The sequence below is a fragment of the Chelon labrosus genome (genome assembly GCF_963514085.1).
Source record: "Chelon labrosus genome assembly, chromosome: 7".
Taxonomy (NCBI): Eukaryota; Metazoa; Chordata; class Actinopteri; order Mugiliformes; family Mugilidae; genus Chelon; species Chelon labrosus.
Window position 1 is genome coordinate 18691082 of NC_140343.1, and position 16342 is coordinate 18707423.

At 44.5% G+C, this 16342-nt stretch overlaps 2 protein-coding genes across 5 annotated transcripts in view; both read left to right on the top strand.

The window, feature by feature from the left end:
* Positions 1-9125, top strand: part of suco (SUN domain containing ossification factor) — a 39108-nt gene extending 29983 nt beyond the window's left edge. For 3 of the 4 annotated variants that reach the window (XM_084548806.1, XM_084548808.1, XM_084548809.1), the window contains 8 exons: positions 1567-1648; positions 1795-3168; positions 3277-3364; positions 3474-3578; positions 4262-4416; positions 4646-4737; positions 5553-5608; positions 6108-9125. In XM_084548806.1, the coding sequence (XP_084404932.1) occupies positions 1567-1648; positions 1795-3168; positions 3277-3364; positions 3474-3578; positions 4262-4416; positions 4646-4737; positions 5553-5608; positions 6108-6674 (2519 nt within the window). In that variant the 3' untranslated portion in view covers positions 6675-9125. The remainder of the gene's footprint in view (positions 1-1566; positions 1649-1794; positions 3169-3276; positions 3365-3473; positions 3579-4261; positions 4417-4645; positions 4738-5552; positions 5609-6107) is intronic. The other variant, XM_084548807.1, reaches the window with a different exon arrangement.
* Positions 9126-10626: 1501 nt separating this feature from the next.
* On the top strand, positions 10627-16270 carry mysm1 (Myb-like, SWIRM and MPN domains 1). The gene is made up of 19 exons (XM_084548927.1): positions 10627-10812; positions 10916-10986; positions 11925-11999; positions 12086-12170; positions 12274-12372; positions 12503-13067; positions 13152-13386; positions 13459-13589; positions 13684-13787; positions 13868-13945; positions 14026-14108; positions 14188-14242; positions 14345-14395; positions 14578-14652; positions 14765-14953; positions 15036-15168; positions 15330-15435; positions 15551-15608; positions 15722-16270. The coding sequence occupies exons 1-19, from the start codon at positions 10744-10746 to the stop codon at positions 16013-16015; spliced, it is 2556 nt and encodes an 851-aa protein (XP_084405053.1). The 5' UTR covers positions 10627-10743; the 3' UTR covers positions 16016-16270.
* The last annotated feature ends 72 nt before the right edge of the window (positions 16271-16342 follow it).

The following is a 16342-nucleotide window of genomic DNA, read 5'->3' on the forward strand; positions in this document are numbered from 1 at the left end:
GTTATACATAGTACAATGCACAGTGAAATGTATTTTTGTACCTGCAGCCAGTAGTAAAAAAAAGTACTAAAGTAAAACAGTAGTCATTGCACATAACACACAAGGTAAACAATATAAGTGTAAATGTAAACCAAGAAAAATAAAATAAAATATAGACTGTAATATAGAATAAAATATAGACTGTAAACTCAAGTGTTAACTTAAAGGGGGGTAGTTTGTATATATACACACATTTACAGTATTGAAAGCAGCTATGTGAGTAAAGTGCAGTGGTGCGGTGGTATGTAAGTCCGGTTAAGGCTCAGAGTTGAGCAGGCGGATGGCATGTGGATAGAAACTCTTCTTCAACCTCTCAGTCTTTGTCCTCAGGCATTGGAAATGCCGACCTGATGGCAGTAGAGAGAAGAGAGAGTGTCCAGGGTGACACTATTATTAGTCACAACTAAATGTAAAGTTCTTTTAATGAGTATTGACACACATTTTGTTTTTATGCATGAAAATCTGAATGGAAATCCCAGTATAAAACATAATTTTCAAATAATAGTTTAAACACTCAGCTGAGATGTTACCTTTTGTTCACAGACATGAAGAAATATAATAAAAGTAGAAGCAAAATTATCCTAGATATCGTTCATATTCTTGAGGCACAATATTACTGTTTCTTTTTTAATAGATAAAAAATAATAATAATACTTTCCAGATTGTGTAGGAAACTAAGATACCGTTCCTCTTTTCCTGCTCATACCCACACTATTTATCTGCTTTTTTCTCCTTTTCCTGTGTGTCTAACCACCAGCCTGTGTGTCTCCCCACATATTGTTTGAATTAACTACTTCGAGAACTGGGCCACATTGTTGCCTTCGCTAAAGTGCAAGCACATGCATAGCCTGGCTGTTCATGCATATATGTGCTGAGAGAGCCAGATGTGTATTCGGTGGTAGGCAGAAGGTCTCCTGCAGCGTTTAAGCAGAACATTGGCTGCGGATGTGTTGTACTTCTTGGCTGGGAGCTGTGCTAAATTCAGGCTGAGTGGGGCCTGTGACGCCGAGCTGGCTCATAGTTTAGTTTACCACACGGAGATCTGCATCGACATGACTCTCTTACTCAGCGTTTCTCCTGTGGGACCAAATTACAGGACAAAAATATCTAATTTTGTATTTACTCATATAAGTTTGTATTTACTCATAGAAATCCTTTTTGAGATTGAACTCATTGGATTAATTTGAGAAGTTAAACATCGTAAGAACAATTACTGTCTACAAGATTGTACTTTATATAAATTTGGTTTTCCATTTATTGCTTAAGGACCAACTTTACAAAGCATCTCTTTCACCGCTGGCTCTCTACAGCTACACTTCTGATTCCTACAACCGCAGAGAAAAAGAGAGACTGTAGGAGAGAGATCAGTTCTAACTGGACTGGACTGGTTCTCAAACAGGGGCGTTCCACTGCGTACTGTGCATCTACACTGTGCCTCCTACAGACACACAGGATGTTCTTAGCTATATTAAATGGTGACCGAGATTTGCAAGTTTACTAACTCCTTTGCATTTGTCCAAATCCCAGGTAATACAACGGCTGAGGGGAATGAAAAGGAGAGCATAGAAGTTACAGCCAAGTCATCTGAAGCCCCTCAAGACTCTGTAGTGTAAGGATAATCAAAGACAAATAAACCATTATCTGTATAAATTAATTTACAGTATGTATCTCACAAGGATTTATAAAGTTTGACATCACTTTTCTTATATAACCCTACATTCAGTTTCTGAATTTGTAACCGTGTATTTTCCTCAGATTGGACCCTGCGAGGACAGAACAACCCCCAGCCAAGGAGGACTCCAAAGCCTCCAGTGACTCTTCCTCATCTTCCCCCACACTAAGTGAGTCTCCAGAGGATAGACAGATAGTCACTCTGGTAGAAGAGGAGGAGGACGAAGAGCCCAAGCAGTCGACCGTCACTCTCATGGAGGAGGAGGGAGAGGAGGAAGAAGAGAAGAGAGAGGAGGAGACGAGGAAGGAGGCAGACAGGAACCAGTGGGAGAGCCAGAAGTACTGTCCTTTCTTCTCCTTCTCCTCCCTGTCTCTGTCCTGCATGGCCACCCTGCCCGAGCTGCTCCATCGCTGGTGCTCCGCCAGGCTGGCCAAGGAGAGGCTGCGCAGCCTTAAGAGGAGGCAGCTTAGCGCTCAAACACAGACTCACCCTGTTGTGATTATTCCTGCCCTCACACACACCCCTCCACTGATCCCTGCCCCCACACCTCCCCAAGAAGCCCTCCCTCTCACGGAAAAACCTCCAGAGCCTGAGGTGTCTGTCAAGGGCCAAACTGAGAGCAAACCTTTGGATGACGTGCACACAACCGACGCACATTTGAACACCCACACACCTGATGCACACACTCCAGAGCTCAGTATCCTCCTAGAGCCTAGTAGAACCGCCACCATCCCCCCTCACAGTTTCTCAGACATCCACAGCTCCCTGACACAGCCCACACCAACCCACGAGGAGAAGCTGCCACCTCCATTTAAAGACACAGCCTTGGACCCTGTCCCCACTCCACCCCTCCATGTTGTTTCTATCCCAATGACGCAGCAGGCCGGCAGTGCCACCCCGTCTCTTTCTCTCAGCTCTCCCCCTCAGCCTCTGTCCTCTGAGACGGCCTCTCCTGGTGTTGTGGTTCCCCCTGTTAAGGAGCAGCCAGTTCAGGCTCTTCCCACTGCATCAAGGCCGGAAGACCTTTCCCCCCCTCCCACTGAACTGCCAGCAGCTTTCCCACCGACTGACACTCAGACTGACATGGCTAAGTCAGGCTCAGACAGCGGGGACTCGCAGAGACTAACTGTTCAAGCTTCACAGATCCACGGGGAGCAGGGGGACGCTCTCTCTCAGACAGGGGAGCCCCAGCGGGTGGAAGACACGGAAGAGGACTTGTTGAGCACTAATGGGAATGGCAACGTCCACCGCACAGCTACAGACTTCTATGCGGAGCTGCAGAACGGAGGAGATTATAATGGCGGAGCCGTGAATGGGAACGGCGTGTTATTGAATGGAGGAGCGGTTCACGGGTCCAGCCAGAAGGAGAGTGTGTTCATGAGGCTGAACAACAGGATCAAAGCTCTGGAGATGAACATGAGTCTGTCCAGCAGATACCTGGAGGAACTCAGCCAGAGGTAAAACCGCTGCAAACAGCCCACTTTACATTTATAAGAGAAATTATTACTGTACAGAAACTGCCTATTTTACCAATTTTATTTTATTTTTTAACGTGTTTCCTCCAGATACCGTAAACAGATGGAAGAGATGCAGAGGGCATTCAATAAGACCATCATCAAACTGCAGAACACCTCCCGCATTGCTGAGGAGCAGGTCACTTTGCATCAATTTAATCAGAGAAAAACCTGTTGATTCACGAAGCATAAATAGTTGGATTTCTGTATTAACCGTTGTGGCTTGTTTCTACTGTGTATCTATTCAGGACCAGAAACAGACTGATTCCATCCAGGTCCTGCAGAGCCAGCTGGAGAACGTCACCAAACTGATGCTCAATCTCACAGCTACAGTCGGCCAGCTGCAGAGAGAGGTGACATCAATATTTGTTTCTTTGCCGTATTAGATTTTAGAGCTAACCGTGTCATTTGTGCACCATGCTCAGTTAAGCGTCACACCGTCATTCATCAGATTCATCAGTCAAAGGTTTGGTACGAAACGATACAATAGTATTGTTCAACTCCAGCACACACGTGCTAGGAAGTCCCTCCGGCTGTTAACTTGGACCTGAGACAATTGTTTGTTCAGTCTTTAGCTGCTTTCAAACTCATTAACTAAGCCACAAGTCTTTCACACATGTCTGATATACTTGATTAATGCGCAGCAGAACGTCACAGTCAGTCACAGAACTGACTTCTTTGCAGTCAGTGGACTTCAAAACATTTTCAACTTGTTAGGCTGCGAAGGCTTTTCTGTTTTCTCCAAACAGCACAGTATTTGTGTTCACGGGGATTAAATACAGTGTTATGAAAAATAAATGCATTAGGAATGCAGTGGGGAAAAGCTGTCTGTCGTGCAGCTGCCAACAAGTGGGAAGGAATTTTTATGAAATCATACGCCAAACCCCAAAAATGCACCATGTTATTTAAAAAGAAAAGACGTAGTATTTGTGTAGTATATGGTATCTACCACAAACTGATGATTTAGTATTTTGCAGAACATTTCTGAGGGCAAACTAGATGAGATATTTACCCAGTCTAAACTTTTCCTCTGCAGGTATCTGACCGTCAGAGCTACCTGGTGGTCTCTCTGGTTCTTTGTCTGTCTTTGGGACTCCTGCTGTGTCTGCAGTGCTGCCGCAGCTCGTCTCCCAGCCCCAGTACCAGCACTGCTGTCATTCCCAAGAGCAACCACTACCCTAGCCCCAAGAGGTTTGTTAAACACACGGACACATCATTTTGTCTCTGTTGTTTGGGCATTTGATTCACTGAGTGTTGTTCAGTTATTCTCAGATCTCTCATGATGTTTCTGCGCCTACTTTTAGGATATTGGTTTTGAATACTTCAGCTATTCTCTGTTTGACAGATGCTGTCACTCCTGTCCTACCGCTAACGGTAGCTTTGTAAATATGTGTCTTTCTGTTTTGTTTTTTTTTGTCAGATGCTTTTCCTCCTATGATGACATGAGCCTAAAGCGCAGGGTGACCTGCCCACTTGTTCGCTCCAAGTCGTTCCACCTGTCCTCTACAGAAGGTAGGAGTGTTGTTTCTCCTTGAAACACACGTGTACACACATTATACAAAAGTCCCTCCTCTAGCATACTCCTCCCCCCATTTATTGTGTTTCTCCCCTTGCCTGTGTCACCGAAACATTAGCAACATTGAGACTTGATACTACAGTCACAGCTGGCTCATGTAAATGTGACTGTAAACTCTTGCTTTCTAGAACTTCAGCTCTGGCTTACAGTCCACATGGACGCATTATCCAGTCTCCCTTCTCTCGCTCTCTATACCTTTGCTATTTCCTCTCACACATGTTGCCAGGCTTTATTGGCTGATGTCCCTGCTGTCACCAGTGCCTAAAGCAACGCACGCCCACAGGGAGAGGCTGGCGCAAGCAATGAAAGAAAAAAAAAACCCTTTGACTTGTGAAACCTAAAACTCCCTCTGCTGTTCATTATCCTTCAACTGTGTGTGTGTGTGTGTGTGTGTGTGTGAGGTTGCCCTTGAGGCTGAGAGGCTGTCATTGCCAGCTTGTGTCCACATGCAGGCTTATGGGGTGTAACAATAGAGCACAATGCTTTAGTGGCTGCTGTTAGACGTTTGCAAGTAGTGATCAATAATAAAATGACACTGAATCACACTATTCTGTTGTTTCAGCGTTATGTTTAGTTTTCTGTCAAATGATTTGTGCTACCTCCTGTTCCAACTTTAGGCCTTGATTAGAAAACGGACTAGCACCTTTTTGTCTTAAATAAAACTACTTGCAAGGTCACATCATGCTTGTTACATGTATGTATTCCTGTTTGCCATTCCATCATTAACCTGGCCCCTCTCTCCCCTCCCCAGTAGGTCCAGATGACTTGTACATTGTAGAACCTCTAAGGTTTTCTCCAGAGAAAAAGGTACAGTGTCTGCTGGCCGTGATGGCCGCCTTACATAAGTGCTGTGTGTTTTTTCTAGTGTCAGTCAGTGTGTGCAGAAAGTGTGTGAGAGCAGGAAGTAACTTCTTCCTCAGTCTGTAGACAATGCTAGGGATCTGGTGAGGAGTGTTGAGATTAAGTCCGCTCTAAATACCTGTTAACCACTTCTTTGCTGACGGTACACACCGTGCATTATCCACCTCACCTCATGGTTATGATGACGTGAATAAAGCTTGGAGTACTGTAGTTTTACTGTAGTTTTACTGTGTATCACAACGCAGCACGAGAATCTACTATGCATTAAATAGTTTTGGTAATATTTGCTTTTTCCAAATCCTGTAGTCCATCATTCCCTGTTGAACTTTCCCACCCTTCTCCAGTTTGTGCGGCACAAAAGTGGTTAATCTGGACTCACATTATTAGATGTGTCTTGTCTTTGAATTGTTCTAAAATAAATTCTCTTATCTCTGTTTTCCTGCAGAAAAAGCGCTGCAAGACAAAGTCGTTGGACAAGGTTGAGACCCTGCAGGCATTCTATCCCTCTCCTCCGCTCTCAAACGGGGATCCCAAGTGTAACGGCTTTCACCCAGCTCTCCCCGCGCCAGCACCCCGGCCCCCGCCTCTTCCTCTTCTTCCTCCTCCTCCACCTCCTCCCCCCCTTCCACCTCCCCTTCCATCTGCGGAGAAGGTGACAGCGTTGCCCGCTTGCGCCTCCAAGGAGTTCCCCTCAGAGACCAGCAGCTGTAGCTCATCCACCCATTCTGAGGAGTCTTACACTAGCCACCTCCCCCCTCCCTCCCCCATCTTCACCTCCGCCGGCATGTGCAACGGCCACGGCCTTTCTTTCCCCCTCAGCCAGCCTCCCGCGAAGTCCCGTCAGGAGAAGCGCTCGACGAAGCGGCGGAAGTCTCGTCAGACGGAGCTGCAGTTCGCCCACGTGCCAGGAGGGGGCGTTGGTTCTCTGTCCAGCCTGCAGCAGCTCATGAAGGGAAACAAGGAGATGAGTGTCGGGACCATAGGGGTGGCAGCCGTCACCGGACATGTCTGAATACTCACACTTTAACTTTACACAACTTTGTGTTCACAACCACAGACACACTATATAGTAGCAGACTCGTGAGGAAGTCTCACCACATCCCAAAGAACCACATTTCCCATGAGCACCCAGGCGCACCGTGGAACTGAAGTGGCTATGGCAGCAGTAGCTCGACATCACCCAGTCCTCATCCACTCCTGTCAAAGACCTGTTTACGGTTATGTGCCTTGATATCTGTTCTAGGAATTCTATGAAATTGAAAGAACTGATGTGCACAGAGAGACGCTGTGGTGGAGAGTACAGCATCAGTACAAGTTGAACCCATCAGGATGGTTTTTCTACTGGATAAGCACATCGTCCCATGACAGCTGAGCACCAGTGATGTTTTTTTTCTTTTCCGCACTCTGAGCACAGTAAGGAGAGCAGCTGGCCTCAACTCTACGTTCCTTCAGGAAGTATTAGTCTGCTCTTTACAATGAAATGTGTCATTACGAGAGGACTGTGGAGCATGGCAACTCTCTTCTCTTATCCTTATTTTCTTCTGTCTTCCATTGCTGTTGTTTAACCTTATCCATCCTGTCCTAGTCCTGAAGTGACTGCAGGTGTTTGTTGGGGACCAGAGTGTTAAACTGTCCTTGTGCACCTGTCTGATTTCTGCGTCTCTGTCTGTCTGATCCAAGCCAACCGTCAGGGCTGAATGACGAAAATAGGTTTGCATGGTGGTAGCCATTTTAGCACAGTGTCTCATTTATCCTCGTAACACAAATCCAGCAGCGGCAGTCTGTAGATCCTGCCAGTTCTCGATTAAGTATTCACCCTTCTCTGTTAGTTTGGGCTGGGCCCAAAAGCACTTCTCTCACACCATGAAGAGAAACGATGCTGTGACCGTGATGAAGGTAAACAGGCCAGAGGCGAGCTGTATTGTTTTCTGACTCCATTACATATTCATTATTTCTTTCATCCTAAAACTGAGCCATGTTCTTCTTTTAATCTTCTCTAGTTTGGTCTGTTTGAATTATCCTCACAGCTGGTATGTACAGTACAGTGTAGTATGGCAACACACTGGGACGCGGAGCTGAATGTTTACACGAACACACACACACACACACCACATCTACTGGGACCCTGCAGACGAGTCTGACAGATCAGTTTTATTTATCTATTTATTTATTTAAATGATGAGATTTTTCTAAGATAGGCACTGGTTTGCCAGCCTCCCCAGCCTGCAGCGTCACAGTAGTTTATCCATGCAAGTATGATGTACAGAAATATTACTCAGTGGTACTGACACGTACAGACCTGGTGGATGGCTCCACCTCATATTTTATTTCTATGAACTTTTAAATGCTTTAACCTCGGCCTGAAACATCGACAAAAACAGCGGTCACGTTTTGTATCCAGCAGACTGACAGATGTTTATTGGGATCCTCACACTGCTGCTGTTGTGCATGTTCAGAGCTGCTGGGAAGGTAGACGCAGAGGAAAGGAACTGTCCTGTAACTGTTTGTTGTTTCATAACTGACCAACAGTAACAATTCACATTAAACACTGCAGTTGTTTGCAGATGTGAAAGGTTTAAAGGGGTGTTTGTCTTTTGTCTCCTTTCTTGTGTTGTTTTTTGTTTCTGACTGGCTCTGAGCGGTTGGTCTTGGGTACACTTTGACAGACAGAACTTCATTCTACCATTACTCTCCCATTAGAGCGCCATCACCTCTTCTGATCAGCTCCTCCTTCTCTACACATCGCCGCTGCACGTCTTTCCCTGTGACTGTGGAGAACACTTTGAATATTTCTGCTTTTATGAACCACTCCACCGTGTTTCCATTAGGAGCTCGACATGCTTTCTCACGCTACATGTCTTCTTTCCTGACGAGCTGATCTTTCACTTTCACTCTACACTCTTCACTTGTCATTGACTCCATGTTTTTGCCCCACCTTGAATGGCAGTGGTGTATTTGTCAGGAGGAAATGAATTGTTGCAGGAAAAAGGGAACGCAGAGAAGAAGAGTATGATTTGGAACACTATTAACGTCTTTATGTATTTTCCACGAGCCCAGCAAATCCTGAGTTGTTGTTGTTTTTCTTTAACCCTCTCTGAATGTGGATGATGTTCTGTTTGAGTGTGTAAAACCTGTATGCATGTGAGATTATTTTTTTTTGTTTTGTTTATTATCAGAAAGACTACTTTGAATCTTCTTCTCTCTACAGCAAATGAGGAGAAAGCATTTGGAGAGAAACTGCTCAAGTGTGCACTTTGTACGACTCCTCACGCCTTTTTAGTTTTTCTACCTGTTATGTCAAGTGCTATGTTTTCTTCTTCTCTCTCCTTCCCTCTTTTTCTCTCTGCAAGTACTTTGAAGAGCTGCACAGTATTTTTGAGCAGGATTGAGTTACTACAGTTCCTGTAGTGCCATTAGAAACTGTGAATTATTTCTAAATAAAAACTTTTTCGTTGTCTTTCCACTTTGTGTTTGGGTTTTATTGTGTGTAGATGGAATATTAAACCCTACTTAGTGTGGCAAAGAAACATGAATGGGTTCAGTATCTTAATTGTAGAAAGCATTGACGGGGGGATGATGCTTTTTACAAGAAATAAATAAACCAATCATTATTTTTGAAGACAATCAATGATTAGAGTATACAGTCCATGGGTTAGAGCAGTTAAACCATGCCAACCACTGCTGGTATCATTTGTAAGACAAAACATTACTTCCAGTCCTACTAAAATAATTCATCTGGAACTGGGCAAACGCTTGCCAGTTCATTAAGTACATTAGAGAAAATGAATATATTCTAATGTAACAGCCCAACTCTAAATCTTAGCTCCACTGATGTTATGGTATTCAGCATTAGTGTCAAATAACTGAGAGAGCTGTTGATTCAAGGCTGTGGTTTGTAGTACCACTGAACTGTACTGTGTTGTATCGACACGCTTCTATTATTCCCACAACCCCATTTTAATCTGCTGGCTAGGCTAAATAACAGAAACACTTTAATGTCATAATGTTCAGTTCAATCCAGTTGAAAGAGCCATGTAATGTGTAGTAAGTTGAGTTGTTGCTGTTGACATTTGTGTCCATCCTAGTTTTACTGCTTTGAGCTCAGGTCATAGCTACAGGCCGTGTTGTCTCTGTAAGGGAGGTCTGGCTGAGGAGCTACAGGGGAGTGAACAATGTGGCCTTCAGCAGACAGTAAAGTAAATATAAAGTAAATCTGTTTTGTGGACTCTGTGCCATGAGTCCATCTGCAGATGCTGAAAGGCGTTCTGATTTCTTATTCCACAACAACCTCAAACTACATCCTCCAAAATGATCATACGGTTGAATTACCACCTTTGTTACGCTGTTTTAACATAAACTGAACATTAGAACGATCATGAAGCTGAGATTTAGAGCTGGACTATTAGGATGTGTCTATTTTCATTAGTGTACCTAATATACTGGCTAGTGAGTGTAGAAATAAATAAAAGTCTCTTCTTATAACCTCTTTCTACGGTTGCCTATAAATCAGTCCAATTTTATTACATGGGAGGATTAAATTAATTACTGTATCAGCGTTAGGAGCAAAATAATTTAATCAAACAATCTCAGTTTTGATTAGAGAAACTGGAGACTGGAAAGTAAATTGATAGAAATGTGGATTCAATCCAGATGGAGACATTTGAGCAAAATCACAGCAGCCATAAAAAAAGATAAACTCCTAGACCATCTGGCCACTGGGGGCGCTGTGAGTAAAGCTGAACACTTTTCCTCCAGCGTTTTCTCTCTCTGTCCCTCCTCTCCGTTGTTTATCCGACAATATGGAGGATGAGGTGGATATTGACATCGAGGGAGACGACTTCGAGAGCAATATTAGGCAAGTCTGGTCACATATTCTGGGGAAATTGTGTTTTTACTGTCAGATTGTCTTGTGAGCTGCGGCTGGCGCTAGTTAACGAAGACCCGGATGTTGTTTTTCAGTCCCATACACTGCAGGATAACAGAGGCTGCACTGATGGTCAGATGGATGTTTAGAGTCTCCTCTGCACTTCACGTGTTGTTGTATTATTAATGGCAGCGTGTTGTCTTGCTGTTGCAGTGAGATGGACGGAGGAGGTTTAGTTCAGGAGCCGTTCGTACAGTCTACAGGGAAGAGCAGCAGCTGGTCTCTGGTATGAGTTCACAAATCTCTGATATTCATCCGGCTCCGGCTCCGGCTCCGGCTCCGGCATGGCTGTGGCTCATTGTGTTGACTCTTGTCTGTCTTCTGTGCAGCCCTGGGAGCTGGACAGCTCCATCAGCCCGGAGAACAGAGAGGTGATAGAGAGGATGCTGCTGGAGGAACAGTATCCTTTGACGGGACTTAAACGCACCACCAGATTACTGCTGATAGAAGGGCAGTGACTTCGACAGGATGAGACTAGTGTAAACATATAGTTAGGTCCATATACTGTATGTCTGGACACTGATACAATCTATTTTATTTGAGCTGTTTAACAAAATATATTTAAATTACAGTTCTATAACAAATACAGTGTTAAAAGCCATACTCTTAAAGGGGAATTACCGTTTTTTACAACCTGGGCCTTATTTCTGGCATAAAATACGATCGTTTACTCACCCATATAACTCACTTGGAGTGTCATTTGGAATCGTTCGGAAGATATTAAGATCTGCATATATCCATATAGTGGGAGTGACTGGGGCCCCAAAACACAGCCTCTAAATAACGCATTATCTGCCGCGAAACTCATTCATTTCACCGATATTTTGTTATGATACGCTAGTGCTATTCCCCGTATACGTGAGTAAATGATCGTGTTTCATGCCAGAAATAAGGTCCAGGTTGTAAAAAACAGTAATTCCCCTTTAACTTTACTTTGCACCAGTCATTCAGACTGGAATAATGCCTCTTTAATATTGAGTTTCTTCATTCTGCAGAGACCAAAGGTAGTTTGGCATTTGACTCAGTGTTGTGTTTCATGGACGGGTGAAGGATATTCATTATTTCTTCATCAGTTAAGTTTTGAGTTGATCATCCAAGTGTGTCATCGACATTTGGAAACTGTGAACTCGCGACTCGCTTTCAAGTGAAGCAGGCTGCACAGACAAAACTGGTATATCGGAACAGTAGCACCAACATTAGGAGTGGTCAGATCGATGTGTAGCTCCCGCTGTCAAAATAGATGATAGACCGATCAGCTCCAACACAGACTATAGTGTAGATGCGTCACTTCAGTGTTGCCATTGCCACTTTTATTATTTTTCTCAACTCTTCTTTAAGATATTACCTGACAGGTACGGAGATTCCTGACCACATCTGGCACAGTGATGCTCACAAAAAACCCAAAGTGAAGAAGTAAGCCTGATTGTCTTTTAGCATCAACCACGAGGACACCGATCTCTCATTTTGTTGACATTCTTGTTACGCTCCTGTCCGCTCAGGTCTCCGACGAAGAGCTCGGCCTCGGCCTCCGGCTCGTCTTCTCGCTGGTCCAAGCAGGAGAAAGAGCTGTTTGAGGAAGGACTGGTGAGATTCCCTTGTCAATGTTATCTCAGAAATGTTACTGGTGTTTGAGGTTTATTGCGTGATTGTGTTGTGTAAATTGTGGCTCTGGTGTTTGTCCATGCAGGCTAAGTTTGGTCGACGGTGGACTAAGATTGCCAAGCTGATGGAAAGTCGTACCGTTCTCCAGGTCAAGAGTTATGCCAGACAATATTTCAAACACAAGGTAAGACTAATTGTGGACTCCCACATTTAAACATGTACTTTTTTACACAAACTCTTTCACAACCAGATTACACTATTTTTAAAGGCTTGTGAAATAAAAATGACAAATAAACAAGACTTTCATCATTCAGGCTAAACCAGAATCCAGAGCTGCAGCGCCCCCTGCAGGTCCTAGCCTACACATACAACAACCCCCTCAGCCCGCACCCAGTCACATGTCCGCTCTGGCCAACGCCGTCCGCATAGAGAAGCTTTCTGACGATGAGGATGAGGACGTGGACATCACTAACGATCTGAGCGATGACGAAGAGGCAGATGAGAAACCGCAGGCTGCGCTGAAATCCGAGTCCTGTGGGCCGGAAGAGCAAACCGAGATTCAACTAGAAAGCCTCACAGAGGAACAGATGGAGCCGGCTCTGAGTGGAGTCGAGAGTGTCCAAGAGAAGAAGGACCAACCCTGCCGCAGCTCTCTTTCTTCGCAAAGTCCTCGACCCTCATCTTCTTTCGCTTGCTCAGAGGAAGTAACTGGGTTAGATGAGAAAGTAACTAAGACAGTGTTTGATTTCCTGTATAGCCCTAAGACACAAGCACAGACAGACTCAAAGGAAATGACTGATGAAAATGAGCACCAGAGCTCCCAGTGTGAGATTCCAGCACAGACTGGTCAACTGGAAGAAGCCACTAGTGAAGGCATGGGTAATCCACACTGTCTCTTTCTATATCATGATAACATCCACGTTGTTCTCTTTAGTGATTGTACGCATTTATTTTGCCTTGTAGATTCTGCTGACAAGATTGAGAATACTGTAAACGACAGACTGGACAAAGAGCAGGAGGAGGAGGAGGACGAAGATGAGGAGGAAGAAGAGCTAAGAGCACCTGAACAAGAAGTAGAGATGGACATGGAAATCATCACTGATGATGAGAAACAAGCAATCCCAGAGTTCTTTGAGGGACGACCGTCCAAAACCCCTGAAAGATATCTGAAGATCAGAAACTACATCCTGGATCAATGGTAAATTCCTACACTCACATTTGGTGACTTCTTCCACCAGAGGAAGGTTTCATTGCGGTGTTTGTCCCCTAGGCTGAAGAGCAAGCCCAAGTACCTGAACAAGACGTCAGTGCGTCCTGGTCTGAAGAGCTGCGGAGACGTCAACTGCATTGGGAGGATACACACATACCTGGAACTCATTGGAGCCATCAACTTTAATTGTGGTGAGTCCGCTGAGTCTTTAGCAGCTCTTACTGATCTTGTTATGGGTCTTTGTTTAACATTTTTAATGTTGGAGCTCTCACCTTCTCTTTGTAGAGCAAGCTGTGTATAATCGTCCAAAGGTGGTGGACCGCTCCAAGCACAGGGAGGGCAAAGATGTGCTCGAGGCCTACCAGCTCGCCCAGAGACTGCAGAGCATGGTACGTATCTATAGAACCCACAGACTCTGACATCCAACTACAAGGTTTTGGACCTCAAGCTAATTGCTGATTGGTTGTAGCGGACCAGGAAGCGGCGTGTGCGGGACATATGGGGGAACTGGTGCGACGCTAAAGACTTGGAGGGACAGACATACGAGGTTTGGACACTGTTTGACAATTGAGTACAACAGCAAAGTGTATATCAGCACATATAATCTATTGATTTTTTTTTCATCAGCACCTCAGTGCTGAGGAACTGGCCTGGCGGAGAGAGGAGATGGCGAAGCAGCCTAAACCCTGCAAGATGTCCAGATACAGAAGGTGAGCACACCAGATTAATGCAATTTGTAACAAATTATACACACGGGATTACTTATAATGATCTCATTGTGTCCACTAGGTCTATTGATCCCTTCCAGCTAATTCCCTGCAGGCCTTTTGAAGAACAAGTACAGGTCAGTGACCATCTCTCCTATCATGTCGTCCTGTGATGCTGTAATCTTCACATTACTCATCTCTATTAATGGTTAAAAACTCTTCTTTGCTGTTTTCCTCAGGAACCGTTCCGGGTCATAGTGTGTGCTGAGACTCTGCTCATCATGGACCTGGTATGTTAAACACAAGCACACACTCTGAACGTCTTCTTACTGCTGCTAATAATTAACCAGGGATTTTAAAATTGTTTTTCATTGTCAATTATTGCTGCTTCTTATATTTGAGCTCTTTTCAAAAATAATATCTACCTTTATTCTGATATAATTAATCAAGTGTGCCTTGATCTTGTGTGCAGCATGCCCACGTGTCCCGAGGGGAAGTCATCGGTCTGCTTGGTGGAACTTTCAACGAGGAAGCGAAAGTGTTGAAGGTAGGTCTGAAGAGGTTTGAAACCGCAGTGCAGACAAACTAGATCTAAAAATGACTTTAAATATAAATATTTCCTGAAAACTGGATTTAATGACTTCTAATGCTGTGTTTAGATCTGTGCAGCGGAGCCGTGTAACAGTGTGAGCACAGGTCTGCAGTGCGAGATGGATCCGCTGTCTCAGACGCAGGCATGTGACGTGCTGTCGTCCCTGGGCTTCAGCGTGGTGGGCTGGTACCACTCGCATCCCTCCTTTCACCCCAACCCCTCAGTACGGGACATAAACACACAGGACCAGTTTCAGGTAAAACTGAACCCGTGAGTGAGCTCTTTCTGGATTTACATGTGAACGCCTCGTCTGACCCACTGTGTCTTCATTGTTCCAGAGTTATTTCTCACGTGGAGGAGCCCCCTTTATCGGCATGATAGTGAGCCCGTATGACCCAGCCAACCCCTCCCCCCATTCCCAAACAACCTGCTTGCTGGTAAAAGATGTCCAGGAACCCTCAGGCCCCCAGAGTATGACACACACAATAAGATGTGACTCAAAACTTCAAAACATTTAAGATCAAGAGGCTTTGAAATCTAGTTGACAATGTGGTTTGTGGTGGTTTAGTGATTTGTGTACACAGAAACACAGTTTACCCTCCGGCTGAGTCTCTGTTTGTGGTCCTCCTCAGAGCTGCCCTACAGATTCGACTTCCTGTCATCACAAGACATCCCAGACTGGGAACAGACGATGAGGAGGGCTCAGTGGATCATCCACAAATACGCTCAAACACCTGGGTGAGTGAGATGCATTATTGTTGTGGCCAATTTGAAATATGCAGCCTTCCATCTTTTTGTGATTTTGAACAATTTCTGGTGTCTAAAGAGTTTATTTCCTGTTGTGTTTGGTTAGGCGTGTGCAGATGGACAGATTATTCCGTAGAGACTCTCATCTTACCTGTTTGGACAAGGTACACCGGCCCTTCAGTTCTGCATATTAGTGGCTGATGGCTTTGTTACAAACTTACACTTTCATTTTACCACTTTATTCTTTGCCTCGGTTCACTTTAACTCCTTCCTCCAGATGCTGGCATCTCTGGCGAGGTACCTGGAACCCCTTCCAGACGACGAAGGTGACCCGTTTCTCATCCAGATCCAGGCTCTTTTCCAGTCAGACTTTATTTCCAAGCAGGAGCCTTCTGACCAGGAAGAGGGAGAATCTACAAATATCCCACCCGAGCCAGTGGACTCAGACGACCCTGACTTTGATCATCTGATCAGTCCGGAGAGGCAGCAGGAAGGGGACTCGGAGACACACAGCAGCACTGTGTTACATCTAGGCTCTGTACTGTCGACGGAACATGACTATTTACTGTGAAGACCCATTTAGCCCACTGACTTGTACTTTACTACATTATTTAACAAGGCAGAACATTCTTGTAAATACATAGTCATTACTCATTTCTTTATTTTTTTAATGTTTTTTTGTGTGTGTGTGTGTGTGTGTGTGTGTGTGCGTGTGTCAACCAAAAAACTAGGGACTGACCCAAGAGAGCAATGTGTGTTTGAGGGAGTGAGCGTATGCATGTGTGAAAATTTGATAATTTCCACAGGTTTCTTTTAAAAATGTAAATAAAAAATATATTTTGATATTCTGTTGTTCTGTATTGTTTTTGTGTGACACACTTCTACATGTTTTTATTTT

Bases quoted from the DNA above. Each gene is read 5' to 3' on its own strand.
- mysm1 (XM_084548927.1), top strand. From the start codon at position 10,744: ATGGACGGAGGAGGTTTAGTTCAGGAGCCGTTCGTACAGTCTACAGGG. The intron at 12,373-12,502 runs GTAAGACTAATT...TTCATCATTCAG, and splicing joins GACAATATTTCAAACACAAG to GCTAAACCAGAATCCAGAGC. The intron at 13,068-13,151 runs GTAATCCACACT...TTTGCCTTGTAG, and splicing joins AGCCACTAGTGAAGGCATGG to ATTCTGCTGACAAGATTGAG.